The 25,314-nt window shown below is 56.3% G+C and overlaps 3 protein-coding genes across 3 annotated transcripts; 1 reads left to right on the forward strand and 2 right to left on the reverse strand.

Annotated features, from left to right (window-relative positions):
* Positions 1-725: 725 nt before the first annotated feature.
* NCLIV_011100 (putative zinc finger (C3HC4 RING finger) protein) lies at positions 726-1,343 on the forward strand (the record flags this gene model as incomplete). The annotated part of the gene is made up of 1 exon (XM_003880626.1): positions 726-1,343. One exon carries the CDS (start codon positions 726-728, stop codon positions 1,341-1,343), a length of 618 nt encoding a protein of 205 aa, XP_003880675.1.
* Positions 1,344-2,214: 871 nt separating this feature from the next.
* Positions 2,215-15,042, reverse strand: NCLIV_011110 (putative DEAH-box RNA/DNA helicase; the record flags this gene model as incomplete). The annotated part of the gene is made up of 15 exons (XM_003880627.1): positions 2,215-2,845; positions 3,108-3,631; positions 3,760-3,941; positions 4,193-4,665; positions 5,035-5,219; positions 5,508-5,988; positions 6,572-7,199; positions 7,909-8,301; positions 8,950-9,073; positions 9,837-9,951; positions 10,098-10,298; positions 10,748-10,943; positions 11,152-11,371; positions 12,324-13,016; positions 13,324-15,042. The coding sequence occupies 15 exons, from the start codon at positions 15,040-15,042 to the stop codon at positions 2,215-2,217; spliced, it is 6,765 nt and encodes a 2,254-aa protein (XP_003880676.1).
* Positions 15,043-21,805: 6,763 nt separating this feature from the next.
* On the reverse strand, positions 21,806-24,976 carry NCLIV_011120 (malate dehydrogenase, related; the record flags this gene model as incomplete). The annotated part of the gene is made up of 7 exons (XM_003880628.1): positions 21,806-21,976; positions 22,394-22,502; positions 22,921-23,026; positions 23,294-23,488; positions 23,836-23,965; positions 24,291-24,418; positions 24,865-24,976. The coding sequence occupies 7 exons, from the start codon at positions 24,974-24,976 to the stop codon at positions 21,806-21,808; spliced, it is 951 nt and encodes a 316-aa protein (XP_003880677.1).
* Positions 24,977-25,314: the final 338 nt, after the last annotated feature.

Raw genomic sequence — 25,314 nt, forward strand, 5'->3', positions numbered from 1 at the left:
CTCAGGGGCACCGTCGGTTGCCCGTCGTTTCACGGAGGAAAGCGCGTGCCAATCGCCCGCGCTCATCGCTGTTGTGTATTGGAGTCTCTACCAGGAAGAAGTGATGGAAACTGCGTCACATGGAATGAATTTTGCCTATAGAAGCTGCTGCCCGGGCTCGACTGAAGCTACAAGTTGGCGTAGGCGTCGCGGCAGTCGCGCGATACCGCATGGTCAATAGCGCACAGAATGAAATTATCGTTCTTCAAACTCGACAAACAGGTTATGGGCACGCTCGTCAGCTTATGAACCCAAGGATGCAGATACGAACGGGAGAAGCTGAGAGTGCGATTTTGGGTCCAGCAACTGTGGTTCACCGGAACGAGCATAACGCGGACCGGTGTCATCCGGAATGCGCACAGCCGGTGGGCAAAGCGGAAAGTCATACGCGTCAGAATGCACGGATTAAAAAAAATGTGCTCAGCCTCCTTGTTCGTCTGCGAACGTGTGTAATACGTCTTAGTTCTTAGCTTCCTGTCCTCACAAGAGCAACTCCGTTTCGGATTTAGGGTGTATGTACACTCTGGAAAACGTGTTGCCGTCGTCCTTCTAGATCATATCATTTGAATTCGTGCCACGGTTGGTTATCTGCCATCCGATTACTGGAGAACTGTTCGGAGATTCTCGGAAGAGGGTTTCGTTCGCCTTCCTCTTCTCCCACAAACATGCATAGGGCCCAAGAACCCATGGCGAAAATCAACGGCAGCCGTTTCCCGGTTGATCAGTGTGCTTTGCACTTGAACTACGGACCAAGGGCAGTGGAACACCTGATATGCCCCGTGTGCCATGATCTCCTAGACGATCCACTAGCGACGCCCTGCGATCACCATTTTTGCAGGTCTTGCTGTGAGAATCTGAAAAAGTCTAATATTCAGACGTGCCCTCTTTGCAATAAACAGACATATGGTTCAAGCGGGAAAAAAGACGATGACGGCAGAGCTGTGGATACGTGGCTCTTTTCTGACCCCAACAAGTCCTTCGTCCGGATTCTAGAGGGAACTCCAATGATGTGCAGCAATGATGGATGTGGGGAGGTTATTCCACTAGGAGAATTTCCGCAGCATTTAGCTTCCCACTGCATTCAGAGACTAGTCAAGTGTGCCTACGAGGGATGCCAGGAACACGTGAAGGCCGACGAGCTTGAATCCCACATGAAGGCATGCCCCCACAGGACCGTAAACTGTGCTTGCTGCGATGAGACTGTTACTGGTGGCTGCGAAGTGTGGTTGTGCAATTCACGATGTATCGAAAGCCTCCGGGACTTCTACAAAAACGAGCGGAGCAAAATATTGCAGGTACCTTAGATGGACATTTATTCCTTTCCTGACCACTCAAATTTCCATCCACTGCTCCTCCTAACCTTTAGGAATCCAGACTCGAAAAGAACTGTATGGCCAACTGCATTCAGCTGCTTCAGTGGCAGCTGCTCGAGGCTCAGAGGCAGGTTCAATCATTGAAAGCGGAGCTGGTACGGCACGTAAAACTTTGAATCATCAGCCCGTATTGACTTCGTCTTTATACAGCAAGCGCGAATCTCGGGCGAATGCAAAAGGAAAAGAATATCAGGTATAGGCTGCCTTGAGTTCACCATCGCGGAGTTCGGTGTCAGAAAAACTGTCATCCCACTCTTACAGATGACACCACTGAACACAACGCAGCCGCGAAAAAATGTGGATCACCAACTATAACGAGCTCGTCGGATAATGCGGCTTCTTTAGAACGGCAAGAAGAACGACAACAGGACTTCACCATAGACTGGACAAAGATGGAGTCAGCTCTCTTAGCTCCGGAAAAAACTTCGGGAAATCCGAATTGAGAGCTTCGCACTTCCTTTAATTACCGTATGATTTACCATATGTATACTTTCGAACACAGCCGTACTTTTCCACACCTAACGACTCACCTGCACGCAACCACGTGTATCACATGCGTGAAGTCCGCTGCATTGCACCATCGCGCACACCGTCGTGGTGTGTAACAGCCCCAACCAGTCACTACCCCCCCGACGGCTATCAAAATGTGAAAGATGCAAACATTCCGCTCTGGGGGAGGTCCACCGCTGCAGGCGTCAACGCATTAATTAGGAAGGCTATGACGTCATTAACATGGGAACAACAAAGAAAGCGAACACATCGGAAATCAATCACGACGCAGTGTGAGTTGCAACACTGCACTCTACTGGTATCCGTCTCCTGCAAAACGGCGCGCATTTTGAAGGTTCTGCATGTTTTGCAAGTTCTGCATCAACGCACGCCCGGCACCAGGCACAGCGCCAGGAAAAATGGAACTGCCTCCGTCAGCCTGTGGCACTCCTGGACGCTGTAATCCATCTGTTTCTTTAGTGCCCCTAGCACCGTAGCTGGGCACCACAGGGCACCGATAATCTTGCTGGTACCCGGGGGCTACCGAGCGGTTGCCAGAGAAATCGTACTGAGAGCCGGCAACAAACTGCCCCACGGATGGGTACGCGTGCGGCAATGGCGCTTGCGCCGTTCTTCCCATCGTAGGTCCAAGGTGCTGCCCGAAGGTCTGGTAGCCGCCTCCACCCACGTAGCCGGCATTTTGATGGACCTGATAGTTTGCCTGAGGGGCGTATACAGCTGGGGTCATCGCATAGGCAGCCGTATTTGCTCCGCCGACATTGCCTGCACCCATATGCTGCTGGAGAACTCCGCGCGGCTGAAGGTACTGCTGAGCATGCTCCTGCTGTTGTGGGTAAGGATAGCTCGACCGATATCCTTGTCGCTCCGCGCCGGCGTACGCTCCAGCCATCGGGCCGGCGACGGCCGCGGCACCATAGTTGTGCCTAAACAAGCAAAGCGGAGCCACAACAGAATTGCTATTGAACTCCTGGGTGTACTCCCATCTGCTAATTCTGCAAAAATGTACTTGCTGTTTGCGGTTCTGCTAAACATCAAACAGTTCTCACGTGAGCACCTAGACAGCGGAAGAACAAAAGCGAAGAAGTTTTGGCACCGGTGGAGAAACGGAAGTAATTCCCTGAGCAGCAGCTGCCTCAGTAGCATCCCGATGTATCATGACCGCAGAACAGGGGCTCCACGACTCACCAGTTTGCGTCCATCCCGGCGGCAGACGCTACAGTGTGGCTGGCGATAAGCTCTGAGGCTGCCTGTGGCACTCCAGCCCCCCGGAAAGGAGCAGCGCCTCGTCGATACGACTGCGCTCCTATCTCCTGCAGAGGCGTGTTCCGAAACTGTCCAGGAGTTCCAACAGCTTCTGTCATTCTACCATACGCTGTTGGCTGACTTGCGGCCTGTCTCGGCTGTCTGCGCGAACTCTGCGGTGCAGGCGGAACCTCCGGGGCTGCTGCATTCTTTCCTTTGCCCTTTTTTCCTTCCCGCTTGCCGCCGACGGCTGCCGGTTCTCCCACCGCACCAGCGTAAGGGTTGAAGTTCTGCCTTCCGTGGCCTGAACTCATCGGATACGCTGGCTGTTGCGGCATCCTGCCACCCTTTTGGTTTGCTTTCGGCTGTGCTCCCTTGCGCTTCTGAGCTGCAGCGAGACGCTTCTCCGCCTCTCGCCTTGCGGCCTCTTGCTGAGCGCGTGCCTTGGCTTGCAGGATATTCATGGCCTGGTAAAGGAAACACGCAGCAACTCACAGAGACCGAAACGCTTGAGACCAGGTTCTAAAAACGGGTTTTTTCCACAGCTTCCTGCAGCCTCCCAACGCGAAGCCTCCAGTGGGACCATCCGACGTACCTTCGACTTGACGCTTTCAACTTTCCCAGCGACACCACTCAAATTGAACGGAGAAAGCAAGTCGCCGTGCGTGTCCTCGAAGGCGGGGATTCGGCACAGGCTCAGATCGGCCTTCATTGAATTTCCCAAATTGGAAGTCAAGCAAGACAGGTATCCCGGGGTTGTGAGCACCCTGACGCAGTCTGCACACAAAGAAGCCACACACGCGCGGCGACCCTCAGCTGGTCAGGTAGCCCGGCCATCCAGCGGGTTCGTGAGGCACACCGCCTCTAGGGCGCGGCAGACGCGACGAGACCTTGAAGCCACCTAGGCGTGTCTCTGTAAATCTGTCCACCTCCGGGGTTGTCTGAATGCAAACGGTTCAAGAGCCAGAGGAGGGCCGATCCCGCGCGGTTCGCACTCCAGTCCATTCCGTCGGGGGTTCGAAGCCTACCATCTTGTGGTGAATTGCTTAGAGCAAGAGCATCGACGTCCTTGTTGCACGCTCGCAACATCTCCAAGAGGGCCTGCTTGACAGCTTCGTTTTCGTCGATATTGATCTGGTCAGACTCGTCTTTGAGAGGAGCCGAGGCTCCTGCATTTCCTTCTCTTGCACCCGCGCCAGCACCGGAGGCTGGTCGTCCGCCGAGGCGCACGGATGCGTCCATATTGACCGACACCGCAGAGATGCTCACAGTGTCGGATGAGGGCATCTGCTGCGTCACAGCACCTCGGCCTGCGCTGGGTTGATGCCGCGGTTCTGATGTGCTTCCCCAACGACTGACTGCAGTCCCCTTGGGCGTAGCGAAGGCTTCCGACAGCAAGCGTCTCACTTTGTTCACGCGCCAGAGGTCGGCCAGCGTCACCGTAGGTCCCTCGTCGTAGAACGGCAGCTTCATCGTTCTCACGCCGTTGAAGAGAGATATTCTGGGACGAGCACACACGGCACACTCAAAACGTGCAACGGACTCCCACCCACTGTGTCGGTACCGCTGTTCTGGGAGAGCCCAGGACGGGACACCCGGGCGGGAAAACGAAGCACGAAAGCAGCCAGCGAGCGACACGGAAGAAATGCGCGCGAAGGGAGAAAAAGACGGAGGTCGGCAGGTTCTTCCGGATTCAAACAAGCGACGGCCCCCCCTTAACACCGTTAGCATTCGGTCCCCCGGGAACGCGAAAACGTGCTGGACGCGGGGGATTCACAAAAGCTCCCAATATGTACATTACAGCGAAAAACGTGTCCTGGCTGATGCCTCACTCGTCGTCGCATTGGTGGCGTTGTTTTTCACGACTTACTCCTTTACTACCGGCCCGGTCGAGGTGACCTGGATCCCCAGTTCGGCGTCGTGTTTGTGACTCAGGAACGCGAGCATGAGGAGAGCCGCGTGTTTCTGTGGCAACACTGTGACGCCCTCCACCCAGCACATTTGTGGATCGTCGGTGCCTTGCGTCATGGTTACCACGCCATAAACTTCTTCTTGCTGACAACAAAAAAAGGACAACAAAAGCCGAAGATCATCACAGCAGAGGAGACGCTCGTGAGTCCCCCGCGGGTTCGAAGTATCGAGTCAGCAGCAACTTCCGCTCTTTTATTTCGCTTGTCTCGGCGTTAGTTTCGTGTTGCTGATTCCTGCAACGTCTATGTCCTCGGTCTTTTTCAGAAAACGTCGTCTCTTCCCTCCCCTCTCTTCCGTTTCTTCTTTGTAAGTACCGCTCTCTCTTTCTCCTCGGCACCACAAACTTCCAAACGTCGGCGTTCCGCTCCGTACCTGTCTGAACAGTTTGACGCCGCCTTCCTCGACACGTACTGGACAGGCGCAGTAGAATCCGATTGGGTTCCGACAGTTTGTCACTGCCTTAACTTTGACCGCCTTCTTCTTTCCTTGGTCTTTTCCCTTCTTCTTTGCCTTCCCTGTGCGGCTTTCTTCTTTGCCCTCGACGCCCTGACCTGCAGCTGTCGCCGACTGGTCGTCTCCCATCAACAGCCAAGAGACGAGGAAAGGCGAGCACGGGCGAACCATATCGAACTGTTGAACTCCGGAATCGACATTCATCGCGGCGAAAGGTGCCTTTCCTCCCGCACTGCCGTCGTAGCCCGAGGCGCCGGCGCCAAAGCGTCCAGAGAGATTCCCTGACGACCCTCGCCCTCCTTGAGATCCTGAGACGCCTCCACCGCCTAGCCCCTGAAGTGCCTCGTCCGTCGGCGGCTGTGGCGACTCGACTGTCTCCGGCAACGCAATCGAGAGTTTCCTAATCACAGAGACGAACGCGGGAGACAGGAGAACGGCAACAAAAGACGCATGCAGAAGCGCATATATATATATATATATATATATATAAAATACTGTCTGCATCTGCCTTTCCAGGTGACTATCTACATATGTACGGATATATATATATATATATATCTGGATATGTAGGCATCTCGAGGGTCATTTTACTGCTTCCCTAGACAAAAAGGAGGAGCGCAGTGCTGTATTTGTGTTTGTAAACAGATGCTGGCAGTGCCACTGTAAGCACGCAGCCAGAGGCAGACCCGAGGGCGCCGCGCCGGGAATCGACGTCTCTTGTTTGTCGTGGCAAAACGCTGTTCACACACTTCACGTCCACACCCGCGTCACGCCAGTGCATGTGGCCGAGCGTCCGCAAGCTCGAAAGGCGACAATCGCCCACCGAGGCCAATGCTCACCCGTGTCCCGCGCACATGTGTGTAGTCCGATGAGACGTCCGTCTCACGTCTGTGAGTGCGAAGGCGCAGAAACCCCGCAGCACTTTAATTCCTCTTTCAACACGCCGGGAACCTCGTGATCTGGACAGTCCTTGCTCGGCTTACCATCTTCCATTTGCGAATTGGTTTGGAAGGTGCGCAGCAAGAACCAGAGTGGACGTAGCCGAGTACTGGGTGCGGCGGCCGTCCTGACTAGCCGTTTCTTCACTCGCTCCTTCGCCGTTCTTTTCTTCCCCGCCCTCTGTGTCTTGTGCCTCGCTCCCGACCCGCACATGGAGGCCGACCGTTTCCGTCTTGGCCATTCTTTCTTCGTGGACTTTCTTCTCCGCCTGGGCACGGAAACCGAACTCCTCGTCGCCGGTGGCTCCTCTCGCGGGCGCGCCAGGTCCAGGCAGGCCGTCTTCGCTGCCGCCCGCTTGTCTGGAGTGAGCAGCCCCAGCTGCGCTGTCTCCCACCGCGGACACCGGCGTGAGAAGCTTCTCCTTCAGGGCCTTGAGAATGTTGGGCAAGCGGGTGGCGTCAAAGGTCAGACAGGCATTGGCGGAACTCTCGGGGAAGTACAGAAAACACTTTTCTTCCATGCCTTGGCAGGGAACGATGGAGTAGTCCATGCCGGCGCACACCAGAGAAAGCGACGCGCGGACTTGCCTGCACACCGTACCTGTTCGACTATCTAGACGATCGTGCAACACCAGCGTCCGCGAAGGATCCAATCCTTGCCGCAGCATCGCCGCTGCCGCAAAAGGCACCGCACACACCAGGTACAGGTTTCAAGCGCGATGGCCAACGGAAACTAACCACACAATTGGGAATTCATCCACTCTCCACAGACCACAGGTCATGTTCAGGAACAAACTGACTGATATGCGCCCAGAACCCCGCCCTTCTCTATGCTTATAGATACATATATACATACATACATATATACATACATACATACATACATACATACATACATACATACATACATACATACATACATATACACATATACACATACATATATACATAAACATATATATATATATATATATATATATATACATATACACATACATATATATATAAATATACATATATATATATATATATATAGTTCTCTGCTGTCGTGTGCTGCACGTGCACGAGCGCGCCAGCCCCGTCATTTTCCTTTCTGTCCTCGTCATCTCTTTCCCCTCAGAGCAGAACCCTCCGAAGCAGCCAAATCGTTCTGTGTTCCGATCAATAGCGGTCTCAGCGCATGCACAGCTGAATGTACCGGCATCAAAGTCCTTGTACCTCTGGCTACCAGTCGGCAGAGCTGCATGCATTTATATACGCTTTTTTCAACACACGCAAAAGAAGGTACATAATGCACACATTTCTCCATTTTCGTATATATATATATATTTATTTATTTATCTAGATGTGGCGTGGCTCTTGTCGGTTACGGTTTCTCTCACCTGCGTAATCGGTTAGGTCCCACTTGGCGTTTTCCTTTCCGTGCCCGCCAGAGGTGAGGGCCCGAGGGACGACGCGGTCCACCGCCTTGCCGTCCACGCAGACTCGAGGTTTGCCCACAATGAAGGAGGGAGCAAAGGCCGCGACGAGCAGGGCTTTGAGGAGAAGGGTGTCGGAGGTGAAGCGCTCTTGCACAGCGGCAGCTGCGGCCGCGCCGTTATAAGTGAGGGCCGTGCTGTATGCGTAGCGTGACACCGGAGCGTCGGGCGCGGGAGGATTCGCTTCAGGAGGCGTCGAGCCGAGAAGCGGAGGCGAGGCCCCCGGAGCAGGAGGGTGGATCGTCGGATTTTGGAGGAGGTCGACAAAGAAGGACAGATTCGTCGCCGCAGCCGAGTCTGACACAGGTGCGAAGAAAAAAACGGCCACAGCACAAAAGTGAATGCGATACGCGAGCTGCATGCAAAGTATCCCTAAAAATCCACAGAGGGGAGGGAGAGGAGTTGGAGCTGACTTCTCGCCCGGTCGCCGACAGTTGCGACAGGCGAAAACGCCGTCTCCAACGTGATACACGAAAGACACACCGGACGCGCCAACTTTGCTACATCAACCACAAACCTCGTAGGGGAGCTCGGAGACATGAAGGCGACTCTCGCCACCACTCAGGCGGTAACCTGGAGCAGGCAGGACTTGTCTCAGGCGGCCTGGTCGGACTACGGCAATCCTCAGCCCGCGCGCGCCGGTGGATCTGCCAGCGGTTTGAAGCCTGTTTTTTCGAGGGTTCGGGGAGACGTCAGTCGCCAGGGAACGCGTGTTACAACAAAGCGGCGGAGTGTTTAAAACTCGTAAAAAGGAAACCGGAGGAAGCCCCGTAGTCGTGACTCCGCGACTCGACAGCACATCGCCGCATGCAATGGGAAAAAACGGACCTACGAAACCCTGCCTCCTTTTTCTCGGGGGCACACAGTGGAGGCAAGTGAATGCTGTCACTTTCAAATTCAAGTTGCGCCGAAGGAGGTTTCAAAGTTGCCAGGACGAAAACTCACCGGGCCGAAGGAGACGCTTTAGACGCGTGGCGAGATCTACGCACATCATGGCCACATGGACCATGCGCTTCGCCACCACGCTGTGCCCGCGCGCAAAGTCTCGCGAGACGCGGAGGTATTCCATCTACGGAGACAAAACGATGCGCGCACCAGAAAAAACGTGAAAGGATCCAGAGAAGGCGAGAAAATCGAAAGCGGCGTCCGCTGTGCGAAGTTCGAGACTAGCCACGGCGGAACGATTGCGTTTCCAGAGGCGATCCGTGGGAGCGGGCTCACAAATCGCCGATCGACCAAGAGGCATTCGGATTTTTCGGCTGACTTCGACTTCGGCCTTCCCTTCTCGAAAATCAGGAGAAAGCGCCGGACAAGAGCAGCATCAAACGCGCGCAAGACAGAGTATCTGCGGACCTCTATCTCGGCTGCGTCCGCACACTCAGCGTTTCACCTGGCACGCCGCAAACGCCCTGCTTGCCTTCCTGCCCATCGCCTAGCTGTCGGACCGGCTGCTGCCGCCCACCTCGATTTCGCTAACTCGTTAGCTGTTTACTACAGGAAATCTAACTGCGCATGCGCGTGCACGCATGCACCTCGAACCACATGCATGTGCATCACGTATCAAGTACGCAGGGGTAACACGCAACGCCCCTGGAACATCCGGAGCGGCCTTACGCCTCCACTGTGCTCCCTGAAAGACCACGGAATCTGGTCCTTCGTGCTGCGCTCTATTCACCACACAGACAAGAATGCATTGGCATAACTCCCCCCTAATCCAGAGAATATATATGTATATGTATTATGTGTGTATGTAGCTATCCTGTGCACATACCTGCGTGCCGTGAAACGTATGTTTACACAGATTGGCAGAAAAGGTGGCTTTGGAGTTTTACCTTCATGTTCATTTCGAGTCTTCGATTCCTTCGCATGGCTGCCTGGCGAGCGAGGCGCGAGCGCACTCCCGCGACACTGGAGGCGAATTCTGTCAGCCAGTCCACGAAGAGATTCCTGGAGGACGCACGCAGGAGAGCGACACCCGAGTTTCGAGGCCGCGGGGCGTCCACACCGGAGTCCGCTGTGAAGTGTGCCGTGCCGCCTGTGTCTGACGGGCCAAGCAAAAGCTTCGCCCTCTCGCTCCTGCAGCTGCGCCGTACCTGAGCATGAGGGGCTCTGAGTAGTGACCGCCGTCGTAGGCTGCGCGAGACTTCAGCGACAGCTGGAGACGCTCGGCGAGTTCCGCAGGGTGTTTGATGAGGAGGCCCGAGGGCATTGTGAACGGATCCTGGCTAGCAAGAACTGTTGCGAGGACGAGTGCCTCGCTCGTGCAGCCTGCGATGATGCCGACCATGAGCAGCCTTGAGGGCACAAGCACGAAAACACAGGGAAAAGACGGGAACGCGTTCTACGCGCGCCTTCACTCGCCTTTTTTCCGCACCTGCCTTTTTTCCGCATGCGTACACCTCTGGCTGTATATACACTCGGAGAGAGGCCAACAGAGAGACGTCGACCCGCGCGGCCACTGGCGAGCATCGCTGTGCGACAGTTTTCTGAGCATTCGAGGCAGCGGATGGGCGGGCGACTTTTTGGTGACGTAAGGATGCCCACAGAAGAACACTGCCTCGCAGAACACGGCCAAGAACTCACAGTCCCTACATATATATATATATATATATGCATACATGTGTGCACATGTAAGTGCATGTATGCATACACGTGTGCACATTCATCTTGACAAGGATTTATCTACGGATATGTCCACCGCGGCAAAAGTGCGTTGATTCGGGGAGGTTCGACAGGAGCCTACTTGGTGAGGTGAGTGTCGATGGGAAGTTGCATCATCAGGAGTCCGAGGTTGGTGATTTCTGCGTCTTCGCTGTCGCTGGTGAGGGCGCCGAGGCGATTCAGCAGATGCCGCGCCGAGTCAAGAGCGCTCACGTCTGGGGGCTGAACGGTCAGCCGCAACAGCTGGCAAGGAGTTAGCTTTCGAGCGTGGAGCGCCTCTGCAGGAGAAAGGAGAAGACAGGAGCGCATTTCTGAAACCTCGGCCGCGCCAGGCCACAGGCCGTTTCCTGGGAGACGCGAACCCGCAGTTTGTGGAGGCAGTTTCCAGCGCGTTGGTGTTGTTTCGGAGAGGAACCGGAGAAGGCTCGGAGCGACTTGAAGAAAAGACAAGACACTCGCCGTAACGCAAAGAGAGAAAGCACTCACGGTTGATGGACCCTTGTTCGTCAAGGAAGCCAGGCAAGTTCTCGCCGCGCCTCCCTTCACCCAGCTGGCTCCTTTCGCCCTTCCCCTCGCCTTCCTCGTCGTCGCGCAACGCCAAGCGATTCAAACTGTGGGTCAGATGCTTCACAGTCAAGTACAGCTTCTCCAAAGGCGCAGTCTGCATTTCCGGTGGGTCGAAGCGGCGCATGCAGCGCTCGTAGAACTGACGAGACACCAGACGAATGGAAAGACCCGGAAAGACGCGACCTGCGGGAGACAGCGGACAGAAAAGCCACATGCAGACTCTCACGACTATTTGCAAACTTGGACATGCATGTGCGCATAAACATATACATATATATATATATATATATATATATACGCAGGAGAGTGTAGGCCTAACCTTTACGAGAGAGTGATATAGATGTCTCCAGAGACACGTATGTGGTCGAAATCTGTTCAGGGTGATATCTCAACACTCGCATACACTTCGATCGGACGTAAGCACCTGCAAAAAGCAGACAATTCGTTTTCTCTGCACGTCCGTATGGGGGAAGTACCATGGAGAGCACGTGTGTGTACGGAACAGACGAGGCAACGCGCTCTCTACCACTCCGCGAACGGAGACACCGGCAACCGAGTCTCTTCAAGGATGACTCTTTACCTGTTCGGCCTGTGCGCTGCTGTGAGGATGCGTGGGAGGTCCATGCGCGAACGAGTGCCGCTGTGTGGCGACGCTGAAGACAACAAAAAACAGAGACGTTTCTCGGCTTGAATTGACCTGTCGCCTCCCGCAAACGGCAAGAAAAGTAAAACTGCCAGGCGCCCCAAGCGCCTTTCGAGTAGGTTTCTCGGGTTCTCTGTCCACATGCATCTTCTCCCCAAAATCGGCCTCTTCGCATTTCTACCGAGTACACATGCGCCCACACACGCATGAACAAACACGTATAAATACAGGCACGTACACACATGCATATATATATATATATATATATACATACATACAAATGTATGTATATATACATGTGTGTAAGTATATATGTTTGTACGTGCCGTGTGGGTGGCGGTCTCATGTTTCTTTCGATCCCTCGGGGTTGCGCGACTTGTTTCCTGTAACAGCCGTTTCGGCGCGGCATTCAAAGTTGTTTGTTTCCAGTGTTTCGCTCGCCCTATACCTGGTCATAGATGAGTTGTCTCTTGAGGCAGAAGTCGATGACGATTCGGACTTGCGGAAGGGTAAGGGAGCTCTCGGCGATGTTCGAGGCGAGGACGACGTGGACAGTGTCACTGGGTGGCGGCGAGAAGACTTCTTCTTGCTCCTCGCGACTGATGGCCGAGTGCAGGACGAAGATGCGATATTTCAGCGGCTCTGGCCGGGCGCCTTTCTCTTCACTTCCCGACGGTGCACCCCTCGCCTCTCTGGAGTCGGAGGGAAGTGCGTGGCTCGGAGCCTTGGACGCGACTGAGCTCGGGAGATCTCTGCGCTCCCCGGCCACGTCTGCGAGAGACGAATTCGTCGGCCCGGTCCACACAGTCGAGGAGTCGAGGCGGGAGAGCGTTTCGTACAGATCGGTGATTTCGCCGATCCCCGGCAAAAAAATCAGGATCGTCTCGCCCCCAAAGCCGAGAGAGGTCACCAGGTCCAGGCACACCGAGTCCAAACCGTCCATGATTTGCGGCTGAAGCGACGTCTGCAGCTCGGCTTCCCACCCCCCTGCAGTCTCCACGGGTGCGCCCTCGCGAAAGCAGTCTGCCGTTCTACTCCGCATCGGCAAAGACGGCGGCCCCGCAGCGCCGCGCAGACGCCCGCCGCCAGGGCTCTTTTTCTGCAGCTCCGCGGTCGAGTTCCTGTCAAACAGAGAGAGCGCCTGCACGGAAGGAAGAGAGACGCAACCACGCACAGCGCGTGAAGAACGCGAGGCTCTCGCAAGGCGCTACAGAGGTCCGGCGTCGCGACAGGCCAAACCTAGGTCTGACTGTTTCCCCTCGGTGTCGGCGGACCCGGCGGCAGGCCCCACAACGCGAAACCCCACACGCGACACATCGGAGTCACACATAACTCCACTCCGCATTGGGCAAAATTCTCCTGGTTGCGTGCAAGTCACACACCCCACGTCGTTCGTCCACAGTTTTGAGCTGTCCTCTCCTCGCGTCCCTCTCCGTCGCCTCACTTACATCGCGGATCGCCTTGCTCGTCTGCCACCCTGCGGAGACCGCCCGCGCACTTTTCCTTTGCAGGAGTGCGCGGACGAGGTTCACGTGAGGCATGCCGCCCGTCGAGCCTTCGCCGGCGCCGGCGGCTCTCCCTGCGTTGTCCTCCGGGCGGCCGCGTCCGGCCGTCTCGCGCTCGGGCCCGAGGACGGGGCTGTCGTCGTCTGCGCGACCCTCCATGAGCAAGCTCGTGCCAGTGAGGTCCTCGACGTGCAGCAGTTTCCCGCGGAGGGTCTCCGGGCGCGTCGTGGCAGTCAGGAGATCGTCGAGGAAGAGGCTCTGGACAGGGAACCGTCTCGCCCCCACGTAGATGCGGGGCGAGACGGGGACGCTGGCCGGCGTGAAGTACTCCGCGAAAAGGTTGCCCTGCAGCGTGGCAGACATGACGATCAGTTTCAGCGACGACTTTCGGTTCAGCTGCAGCTTGAGCACGAGCGAGAGGAGGTCGGCGTCGAGGTCGCGTTCGTGGACTTCGTCGAGGATGATGTGCGTCAGCGAGGCGAGAGCGTGCGGCTGGTTGATCAGGACTTGGAGAAAGTACCCCGTGGTGACGAAGCAGATCTTTGTGTCCTTGCTGGTCACCGCGTCGCCGGAAATCCGGTACCCGACGCTTCGCCCCAGCGGCTCCTCGAGCTCCTGCGCCACGCGCCGTGCGAGAGCGATGCAGGCCAGGCGCCGGGGCTGCGTCACGATCGCGTTCAGCCTGCGCGCGCCTGCGCTGGCCGACGCCCCGGTCTCCAAACTCTGCCGCAAGTCCTCTTCGAGGAGGAAGCGCGGGACCCGCGTGCTCTTCCCGCAGCCAGTCTCGCCCTGGATGCACGTGACGGGGTGCGTCCGAATGTGGTCCAGAATCACGTCTTTGTAACGCATAATCGGCAGCTCCTCCACGGGGGCCATCTCGCCCTTGGTCGCCTCGCTCTGCGGGGGGCTGGAGAAATACGTCGACGGAAAGGACGCCACAGGCGCAGGCGAGGCGACAGGAGGCTGCGGATGGGGAAAGGTCAGCGCGCGCTCCGGGCTCCCCGCCGTCTGGGCCTCGGGCGCGCCTGGCGCCGAGGCAGGCAAGGAGGCAGGCGCGAGGCCGTCGGCCCCGCCGCGAAGGCCCGACACGACCGAACTGCGCGAAGACGGAGGCGTGGCCGTGGACAGCGAACCCAAAACGTCCGAGCCGTTTCGGAACGCCTGCGGGCTCTGCGCCTCTTCAGGGAATCGGCGCCGGCCGACGCCAGGTGCGCGCCCGCCGCCTCTGCCTCGACCTGCCTGCACGCGACCCCCCGTCAAACCACTCGCGAAAGCTCGAGCGAGCGGAAAGGCCTTCTCGCCCCGCGCAGCCCCCGAGACACCTGAGGAGACGCCTGAGGAGACACCCGAGGCGACAGGAGGGCCGCCCTCTCGGTCGCGTGTCTCGGCAGGGGCGTCTCGCCCTCTGCTCGCGCCCCGCGGGCCTCGGGCGGGCGGCGTGTTTCCTCGCCCTCGGCTGGCCCCGTGGGGCGCTGAGGCAAGTCTCTGGCTCGGAGCCGGAGGTTGCTGGGCGTCTGCAGCGTTCAACTGCGCGGCGTCTGTGGGGCCCGAAGACGCAGCGGGGGACAGGGAGGGGAGCGGTCCGTCCCGGTCGCGGCGCGTGTCTCCTCGCCCTCGACTGGGTCCGTCGCCCCGGCCCCGCCGATAGTGCGAAGGTGCCATCACGAAGCAGGCGGCGGCAGAACGGGGAAGGCCGAAGCCGCGCGCGAGAGAGCGAAGAGAAAGTGCTTGAGACCTCTCTAGAGAAAAAAGATAAAACGCAAACTGGGCTGACGCCGCCGACAGTTGCCGCCTTTCGCGTGGCAGGCGAAGTGCTCAAATCCGGAAGGTCACCGTGCCGCCAGCGCGCGCGCTGCGCTTCACTGAGAGAACGCGCGACCGACGTCGGGGTGAAGTTCGGGCGAGCGTCGCACTCGTGGGTTCAAAAACAGAGGCGTGTGTGGCAGTCTCGAACCAACGAACAAAAACCGCCCGGCTTGGCCGGGAACGCGCTGCAGGGAGGCACCTGCACTCTCTCGACAGAACGTCTCCTCGCTCTCTCACTCGTCAAAGTCCGGTCGTCCCTGCTTCCGCGCCAAGGGGGGGAGAGAGCCGGACAAAAACTCTGAAGAATTCTACCAGGCACAGCCCGAGATCGCGGGTTGCCTGCCACGTGTCTCGCCTGAACAGACCCGAGCTTGCTTCGCCACAGGCGTCCACGGGTTCATGTTTCCCTCTCCACCGTCGCAGGCTCAGTCTGTGCTCGTGTAACCCGATTTGGTGTGTCACAGCTCTACACTCTCTTCAGCTCAAGCGTCTCTCGGCGGGCTCTGGTTGCCTCTGCGTGTAGGCAGATCGATGCATGTGCGTTCGCTTTGTGGGCAAGTCCATGCGGGCGCACTCTTGAACGTGTACACACTGAGAGCTGCAGGCGTCGAGGCAGTCCGCGCGAGGGCCGTGCGGCGTCCATGGAACAAGGACGAGACGGCGCCGGTGCCCCGAGAACCGAATTTCTGGCGTTAAACCGTGCAGAAGAACACCCTCGAGGGCGCCTCTCTCTCGGGTTCCTTCGTCGCCGCTCTTGAGTCAGCTGAAAGGCATCACGCGTTGTGGAGGGGAGACGCACGCGCAAACAGAGGGAAGCACGGAGCGAAGGGCCGTTCCCTGTCGAGAGCCCGCGAGTCGTCTCGGCCGCTCCGCGCTCGTTGTCTACGGGTTCTCTTTGCGGTCCTTCGCGTGGTCTCCGTGTCTCTCCCGCTTTGTTCGGAAAGGCGCGTGCAAGGCATGCCTAAATTCCACTTTGCGCGAACCCGGTTGCGCGCGAGAGTCGCCGTTTCTCTTGTCTACTGTGAGCGAAAGCAACTGCCGAGAGCGCCGGAGGAAGTGCTTCCGGAAGGAAAGCCCTCCGCCTCGCTTCCGAGACCGTCACAGATTTCTTGTGCGCGTCTCTTCGAGAGAAAACGCCGGTAAAAAATTCAACGTGTTGCCGCGTCCTTTGGTCTCTTCAACGTGGAAGCGGCGGAAAGCGAGACACGACAGGCGCAGCAGCCACGTGTGGAAACGCAGCAAAAGAAGCGCCGCCTACGCACGCAAAACCACGACGTACAGATCTATCTACGACTATTTGGAGAAACGCATATTTCTGTGCGTCCAGTTGTATTCGGGAAAAAGGTTCGGCGTGCACTCTCACATGACGCAGATGAGGCCGCGCATACAGGGATGTACGGGTATTCTGTCTCCTGTACAACGGGAGGGATCGCGTGTAGTACCTCCGTCGACTGCGAAGAACTGCGGCTGTGTCCACGAGGGGTTTCTTCCGCGAAAACAGCACTGAGAGACTGCCAAGAGAGCCGAGTCGCGAACATATCGTTTTCTGCCCGAGGAAAATCCGAGCAAACCCGCTCAAAAACGAGCGACCGTCGTGCGATTTGCCGCAGGGCTCGCGACAACGCAGTGCAACGTGTAGCGTGCTACTCCGTTTCTCGACGTGCGCATGTGCCGACCCTGTTCGACTGGTCCGGAAAACAGCCGTGCGCCGTTCCGAATCGCTCGTTCTCATATCTGTGTCTTCTCTGCAGCGACTGAGAGATTTCCTCGCCGCCGCGTGTCTTGCTTTTTCAGTGCACCGGCTGCATCGGTTTTCTCTGCATCCCCGAAGCAGGGCGGCTGCGCGGACGCAAGCGAGAGAGGCCTGCTTTGGAGCGCTAGGAGGCTCTGCGGTTGGTTTCCGCCGGAAGCGCTGCACGGGAACGCGTAGAAGAGAAGAAGAAAACGCGGCAAAAAGGCGAGACAAACCCAACGTAGAGTTATCGCCCCGAGACCTGCGACGTCACCCTTTCGCCTGCCTCTCTCCCCTAGCACACCAGTCAAAGATCCTTTCTCACGTCGAGAGAGAGAGAGGAGAGCATCCCGTCCTTAACCCCCTCTCTCTCCCCTTTATTACACCTTCACCGGGGGGAGAGGGTCGGGTCTTTTCCTCTTTGGTCTCCCCCGAGTCTCTTCCCCCAAAAGTTTGCCGAGAAACCCTGAAGCCACGGTGTCTTTTTTTGAGTCTCAGAAGGAAATGGATTGCACACGGAAAGTCTCGCACAGCACACACGCTTCTCGCTTTTTTCTTTCTCCTTTTGCGGCCGGGACCGCGCCGCCGCTTTGGTTGTGCTGTCTAAAGCCCCTTCTCGCGCACGCGCGCTGCCTTTCTGGGGGACACGTCCTCGTGTCGCTCTTTTTCGTCTCCGAGTTAAAGGAAAAAGAAACACACACACACACTCCGCTCTCGTCGTTCCTTCTTCAGCCTCGGCGCTCCAGGCTAAGCCTCGCCCCTCAGCAGACCGACGGGTCCCCTCCCCCCGTCTCGACACTGGTTCTCCTGCGTCTCGTACCCAGCTAGCGACAGCCCTGTCTCTCCTCTGTCTCCTTATAAAAGGGAGGTGTTGAACCCTCGCTTCCCGTGTGGCAGGCGAAAAGGTGAGGCTGGGGTTCTGGGAAAAACGAGAGAAATGCGCTCTTCACTTGGGAGAGCTCCGATCACCGCTTTTTAAACGGGGACACACGCCGCCCGTCCAGTCGAAACGGCGGCGCGCTGAGCCGGCAAGAAACCTGTTGCGGGGGAACCAGCTTCAGCCAGTGCAGTAAAAACCAAAGCGTTCCTCAATTTCCATCGAATTCAGCACGTCGTTTATTGATATCCGACAAAGAGACCGGCAAACTCACACGGTGGAACGGCGGGCACCCGCAACTCCGCTCGACCCTGGACAGCGAAACGCCTGTACACGCCTGTACAGTCTCGGAACCGGGAGGTAGGCACGAAGTGCGAGGAAATCTGTATATCCGTGTGTTCGTACGTCTTTTGCCGGGAGCACGGAGAGAGGTCAGTGTGTACACAACGAAGGACGTATTTAAAACAGACACAGGGGAGCTAGGCGTAGTTTTTTTTGTGGGCACGAGGTGCTCGACACTTCCCCCTGGATTTTGTACAGCCGAACTCTCCCGACGAGACAGTGAACACTACCCATGGCACGGGAACGACGTCATCTAAAACGGGAGATTCTGGCAAGTCACTACTCCTCCCCGTCTCAGCGGTACACAGTGAAGTGGATAGAGATTCATCTCGCCTCGTCGGGCCGGGGCGGCAACGAGAAGTTCGCATAGATCTGCAGCGACAGAGCGTAGGAAAAGACCGACTGTTTCGCGCCTCCAACAACCTTTCGGAGGCAGCGGTCCTGCATAGAGGGGAGACGGAGGGGAACCCCGACGCGAGCAAGGCCGCATACCCGAGTTGAAACGACCGCAGAAAACAGAACACGAGGCACAGAACGAGAATGTCACATTCCGTCATTTGGATCAACCGGCAGGGACGCCGCTGGAGAACTCACCCGCCGCCGAACAGGCGAGCTAGCCACACATGCAGGTGGATTCTTCTTGAACACGCAAGCACCCTGGAGACAGCAAAATCCGTTGACGTCCTTTTTCTCGTGCTCGCCACGGGATTCGGCTGCACACAATCGAGAGGTTTCGACAAATCCGGAAAGGAGAGGTGCCTCAGAAGAGTGTTCCCAGGAAATCCTGTCTTCCGAGCGATCTCGGCGGGCCAGCGCACGAGGGAGAAGTCCTGTCTTTAACGAAGGAATCACTCACAACACCTGTACCACCGCTCAGGGTTGTCTCGAAAGAGTTATACCTTCACCCGTCACAGCAGAGAGTGCGCATCTTCCTGATGCTCCCTCTATGACGTTCGATTGCGTTGCGTCAACGCGTTGGGAGACGGCGATCGACACATGGCGGCCCAGGGAATTCTGGTGCAAAGTACACAGGTTCATAGGGTCCAGAAGGAATAGGGGAACCTCCAGACATGCTGGCCGACATTTTCAAGATAGACAGTAACAGAAAGCGGCGATTTGTTGCCAACCCTTTCCGGTCCCTTTTTCCCCACGCTTGCAGAGCGTGGCTCCCTTCGGCTCGTGGGGTTTTAGGGCGTCTAAGAACCACAGAACGAACTGCGGAAGGAAAGCAAACGGAAAAGAACAGACAACCAATGGCAAACGCAAACGAGACTCCAGCTGTAAGGAAGGGACCCAGCATTCAGCGCGGGCAGTCTGCAGAGACAGTTTTTCGGCTTCCCGGGGTCAGCGGGCGCTGGGGCAGAAGCCGCGGAGAACCCGAGACGGTGGGCTGTCTCTGAGGCGGACAGACCTTCTTCGGTGGAGGGAGCGGGGCTACTTGAAAGAGGAACAAAGAGGCAAAGTCGTGTTTTCTTCAGTTTCCAAGAGTCTTCTGTTGTCTCGCCTTGCTGGGGAGAAAGAGATCTTTCCCTCTAGTCTATGAAGAGCCCTTATCTCTTGATCCCGGCTTAGCCCTCAACCGTCGGTCGCTCTCGCGGAGGCGGGTTTCTTCTGATTCTTTATCATTTCCTTGTCTTTGACCCCTGTCTTCCCTCCACAACGCTGTCTTGGGTGGCTGCGTTCGATTCCATGAGGCTTCTTCCCAGTCGCCGCGGCGCTCTGTCTCCCGTTTCGCGTGTGCGATTTCGCTCTCTCTCGGTTCAGCAGAGACAGCTGTTACCAGGAATCCTTCATCTGGGTTCCCCTCTGAGGCCTCCACGAAATTTCTCCCACAGAAAGTCGTGAGTTGCCTCGGACAGTCCTGAACCCCCCTTGTCCACCCGTACTGTGCGAAGAAAGTGGGGAAGCCCTGAGTGGGCTGGGTGAGGTTGAGTTTCGGTGAGATATCCGATTCTTTGTGCATCTTCTTTGCGTAGGGAAGTCCCATTATCCAACGTCGAACTTGTTCAGAAATCTGTGCAAGGCTACCACTATCGTCCACGCGGACGGGCGCAAAGCAATTCGGCTTCGAGATGTGTTGTGCAGCCAGGCGCACGTTCTTCGTTACCATTGTTTTATCCGAGCTCCGACTCTGCTTCTCGATTTCTTCTCCTTCGCATGCCCCCTCAGCGCAAAGCTCATCTCGGCGTTTTTAGGTACGGGGCACTTTTCCTGTTTTCTTCGCTTTTTTAGAATGCGGGCGTTCGCGCAAAGGGAGACGCGACACACGCAGTCTGCTTCATTCTGCTCGTTGTGAGTGCATCTGTTTCCGGTGGATCGACAAGAAATTCGGTCTTTCTGGAAGTGCCCTGGCCGTCACGGACCCTCGATGGCCTTCCCTTCGATTCTCCACAAGCCGCGGTGTGTCGGGACTCTACGAGGCGCTCGCCACATTTCTCCACTTTCCTATCCTTCGGTTCTTCCACAGTTGGAAGCTGGACAAAAACGTCTATTTATCTGCCGATCAATCTATCTCTAGAGAAATACATATCGGCACATACACAGACATCTTTGCGAAAGAATAAAGCGCAAATACTAGCGTCTGCGTGGCGGTGAGACGCGTTTCGACCGTGTGTCAGAGCGCTGCCTTCCCCGGGTTGGCCGTTCACGCGAAGAGGCGACGCCAGAGTGGCGGAAGAGCGCAATCCGGAAAGACAGAGAGGAGGGTGGAGAGGAGAAAAGAAAAGAGAGAGCGGTGGGTCGGCAAAGGAAGAAACAGGTGAAGACGTGAAAGAAGCGAAGGAGCCGCGTGCGACGCCCGAGAACGGAGGCAAGCGGGAAGGTAAACAGAGTGTCCCTTTTCAAAACATCTGCCAGTGAGTGTTGGGCACCACGCACGGAGAACAGCGACGAGATTTACCTTCGATGGCTCTTCTCGTGACAAATCGACGGGACAGGCATCCAAAACTCGGTTCTGCAGCGCCCCCCCCCCGTGCTTCCCCCCGGCCGGGCGACCGTAGAACCGAGAAGCAGAGAAGAGCAACACAGCGTCCATACGTTCACACACACATACATACACAACTCTCGGATTCATTTCCATCACAAAGCTGACAGCACGCGGCACTCTTATGGAGGCGCGCGGCTTCGGAGGAGACGGTTTTCTTGCAAGGGAACTGTCCCCACAAGAGACAGACGGGACACGTTGGCACCTCCGCGTATCCTTCGACCTCTCCCCACAAGTGGCGTTCAAAGTCTAGCCCTGAAAAAAACATCAGAACGTGGACCTTGCGCTCGCAACGTTCAGAAATCCCGGAACCTCCGCAGAGACAACAGAAATCCTAGACAGCCTCAGATCCGCAAACTGCCGTCGAAAACAAAGCGGGGAACCGAAATGGCAAACGCATATATCTAACTCCACACACACAGTGGCACAACCTGCGAAATTCGTCCAAATGCATAGACATTTTAACAAAAATGTGTACATACATACACAGCTGGGCGTATGCTTCGAGATGTGTGTGGGATGACACGACGCTTCGTAGAATATGTCCCCGGTTGTTGGAACCGCAGCTGCAGCTTGTCCGTGGAAACAACAGCCATGGTTCTAGCTGAAAGGTCAAACATAGCTCTATCCAAGTGACGGTGCGGAGCCACAAACTCGTGTCGGCACGCGCGGTCGTACTCGTAGCTCAGGCTGACTTGGGCGCAGCGGCGAGGAGGGCCTTCACGCTTTCCACAGAGTGATCGAACATCTTCTTCTCCTCGGGTGTCAGATCGAGTTCAACGACCTTCTCCACGCCGCCCGCCCCGATGACGCACGGCACGCCGACGTACATGTCCTTGACTCCGTATTCTCCATTCTGAATAGAAAAGGGCCAGGAGGAAAAGAGACATGAAGAGACAGTGGAAACCGGAACAGGAGACAACTCGGATATCTCTCCGAAAAACGCGTTTCGGGCCTCGCCCGCCTGCGCGGCGCTGGTCCAGAAGAGACAGCCGGCTGGGAAGAATGCGCCGAACGGAAAGGAAGCGGGAGAAGGCGAGTGCCGGAGAGACAGGCAAATGCGAAGGAATGTGAAAAGGCGCGAGACGCACGGAAGGACACGAGAGGGAACCCGAGAAACGGGGCGCAGAGAGACGAATCGAGAAAGAAGAGACAGAAAAGAGGATGCAAGCGAGAAAGGACGCGAAAGAACGGGAAGGCCAACCCGAGGGCCTTGAAGGGAACGAGAGCAGATCACGAAAAATGAGGGATAAGTTAAGAAAACCTTTCTTACCAAATAGGCAGCACAAGGAAGCAAGCGCTTCCTGTCCTTCAGATACGCCTCAGCCATCATGACGCCAGCAGCCGCTGGAGCAAAGAACGCCGAGCCTGTCTTGAGCAGCCTGAACAAAACGACAAAACGAGGCCCAAGACAGCTCCAAACGATCGTCGCTCGTCTTCCATTCTCAAATTCAGCCCGGAGAATCAAAATGTCTCTTGAATCCGCACCTTGACACACAGATGCATATGTAACATGCGTGCGCAAGCGCTCGTCTATGTCAGGAGACGCCCACCTCGGAGCTTCTATGACGAGATCTCGTCCTATTTAGTAGAGAAATCGGAGACAAACCACAGAGACGAAAAGTCTCTTCCCTGGCACGTACACCGAACATTCCTATATATATATATATATATATATGGAAAGAGAGAGAACGCTGCATCTACACCTATCTACCATACCTATCTTGATTTGGACATGCACGGATATGAGCATGCTTCTGGGTCCTTTACAGGGCGTTTTCTCAGAGATCGAAGACTTACGAGACAATCTCGCCGCCTCCGTTCCGAGTACGCTGAACAATGTCGTCGACTTCTTGCTGGGAAATCATGCCCATCTTCACCAACTCGGGGAGAGGAATGCCACCCACTGAAAAACAACCACAAATAAGGCAAATGGTGCTGGTGTACAGGAACTTTGCTTTGGAGATTCACTCGCATATATACATATATACATCTACGCCGTCAACGAAGGATCAGAGGGTGCCGAGGCTCTCGCGCTGAATGTGTATAGACGGACAAGACTTGTAATCGCATATGTAGCCATATGTCGACCTGTGCGCTCTCGTCCCACATACGCATGTACGAATAGGAACATATATATATATATATATATACATATATGGAAGTGACTTACCAGTTGTGAATCGAGGGAGAGGGACCATCGTGTCGCCGTGGCCGCCCATAACGAGCGCTTGGATGTCATCGACGGAAACCTTCAGTCGGTCGGAGAGGAAAGTGCGGAGGCGTGCCGCGTCGAGGACGCCTGCCATTCCGCAGACTTTGTGGTGAGGCAGGCCGCATCTTTCACGCAGAATGTAGACCATCACATCTGCAAAAAGAAAGGTGTAGCTACACCGCAGCTGATCAGCTGTGCGGCAGGATGGCCGGCTATTTGGACGTGTTGAAATACCGAAAAGAAAGACGCAAGAGGGTACTCACATTGAGAGCCACCTCCCACATGTTCCTTTTCGCTGCGGAACTCCTTCGGCTTGGCGTCCTTTCCCCTCTGGTTTTGGCATCTTCCGTTGTCGTCTATTGAGTCATGCCCACGGGGTGTGCAAACCCAGACAAAGCACCTTAGGGCGGAGTTTTCAACCACAAACATGTTTCCGCTTCCTGTGCCGCAGTATGGCTAGAAAACCGTTCTTCTCCTATGGCAGATTCCGCTTTCCTCACCGAGCGGATTGGTGATGCAAATGACGAAGGCATTCGGGCAGAACTGCTTGATTGCGTCTCCAACTTGGCCCATGATCTTCGCGTTGATCGCCAGGAGGTCGTCGCGGGACATGCCCGGCTTGCGAGGGACCTGGAGAGCCCGGGAGCCAGGAGCGAGAAGCGTTGGCGGGAAAAAAGAGGGAAGAGGCACAAAAGGGGAGGGGAGAGAGGCACGGAAGAGAACGGAAAAGGGAGAGACAAGGCAAACGAACCGCTCTGAGGCGGCGACTGGGGATGATAGGGAAACTGGAGGAACAGGAATTTCCGCAGAGCGCTAACCGCGTTGATACCTCCGGCAAGAACGTGGGAACACCACTGTGCTTTGTTTCTTTGTCTCTTGCACGCTTTTCCCCTTGTACTTTGTCCCTTTGTGGCGGTGCCCATTTTCTGCGTCCTGGTGAGAAAAAGAAACTTACACCAGCTGTGACGATAATCACATCCGCGTCCTTAATGACGCTGTAGTCGTTCGAACCCTCAAAGTGAATGTCGACGCCCGAGATCGGGGTGGACTGGTACAGGTCCAGGCATTTTCCCTGAGGGAGGTCTGACACGCAAAGGACACCGAGAGCACCACGTAGAAGTGCGTACACTTTGTTGCTGGCGTCGGCAACGGCACGTAACCATGCACATGTGCAAATCGGTGCACACGCACGTCATCCACGGTTCCACATCATCTTCAGGCAGACACGTATCAGCCTTGGCACGGCAACTCACGCAAGGAGAGGTTTTCTCGCCGTGTTTACCCCCGGCATCAGCCACAGGAGACTCCGGCTGATGTGTGAGAAGTGAGATGTCCTCTTCTCTGCCTACACACATGCACCATCTAGTTCGCTTGTGTGAGCACTGTAAAGCAAACTGATGGGCAGGAGCTTGTTCCCGAGTGGCACTCCTATGTCCGGTGTACATACACCTAACAGATTTACTTCGCCACTCGGTTGTGCGCAGGAGGTTGGATTTCCGTTCGGTTGTGCTTGGCTCCATATCCCTTACCCTGGACGACGTCGAACATGACAACATCGCCGAGCTCCTTGACGGCAGAGAGGAGGGCAAAAGTGGCACCGATGTTGCCGCCCCCGATAAGACCGATCTTTCTTCTGGACATTTTGAAGCACCGAGCAGGGGTCCGACGTGGAACTTTATCGTTCTTTTGGGTGGCAACACAGGGAAACCTCTCACTTTCTCGTGGAAAGCACCCGGCTGCGGATGCGGAGCAGATTGAACGGTGAAAAACAGGCAGGAAGCCTTGCCGACCACTGGGGGACAGGCGAACTGAGTTTCGGCCACCCCTTACACGAAAGACGGCCCCCGCGTCACTGGCACCAAAGGACTCTATGGAACCGTTTAGAACGGAGTGCCTCAAGCAAATCGACGGCAGGGAAGTACACGTTTCCGTTGAGCTGAGTGCTTGAAGGAAGCAGGACGCGCGCTGCAGTGCGTCTT

The sequence above is a fragment of the Neospora caninum genome, chromosome IV, assembly GCF_000208865.1.
Source record: "Neospora caninum Liverpool complete genome, chromosome IV".
Lineage (NCBI taxonomy): Eukaryota > Apicomplexa > Conoidasida > Eucoccidiorida > Sarcocystidae > Neospora > Neospora caninum.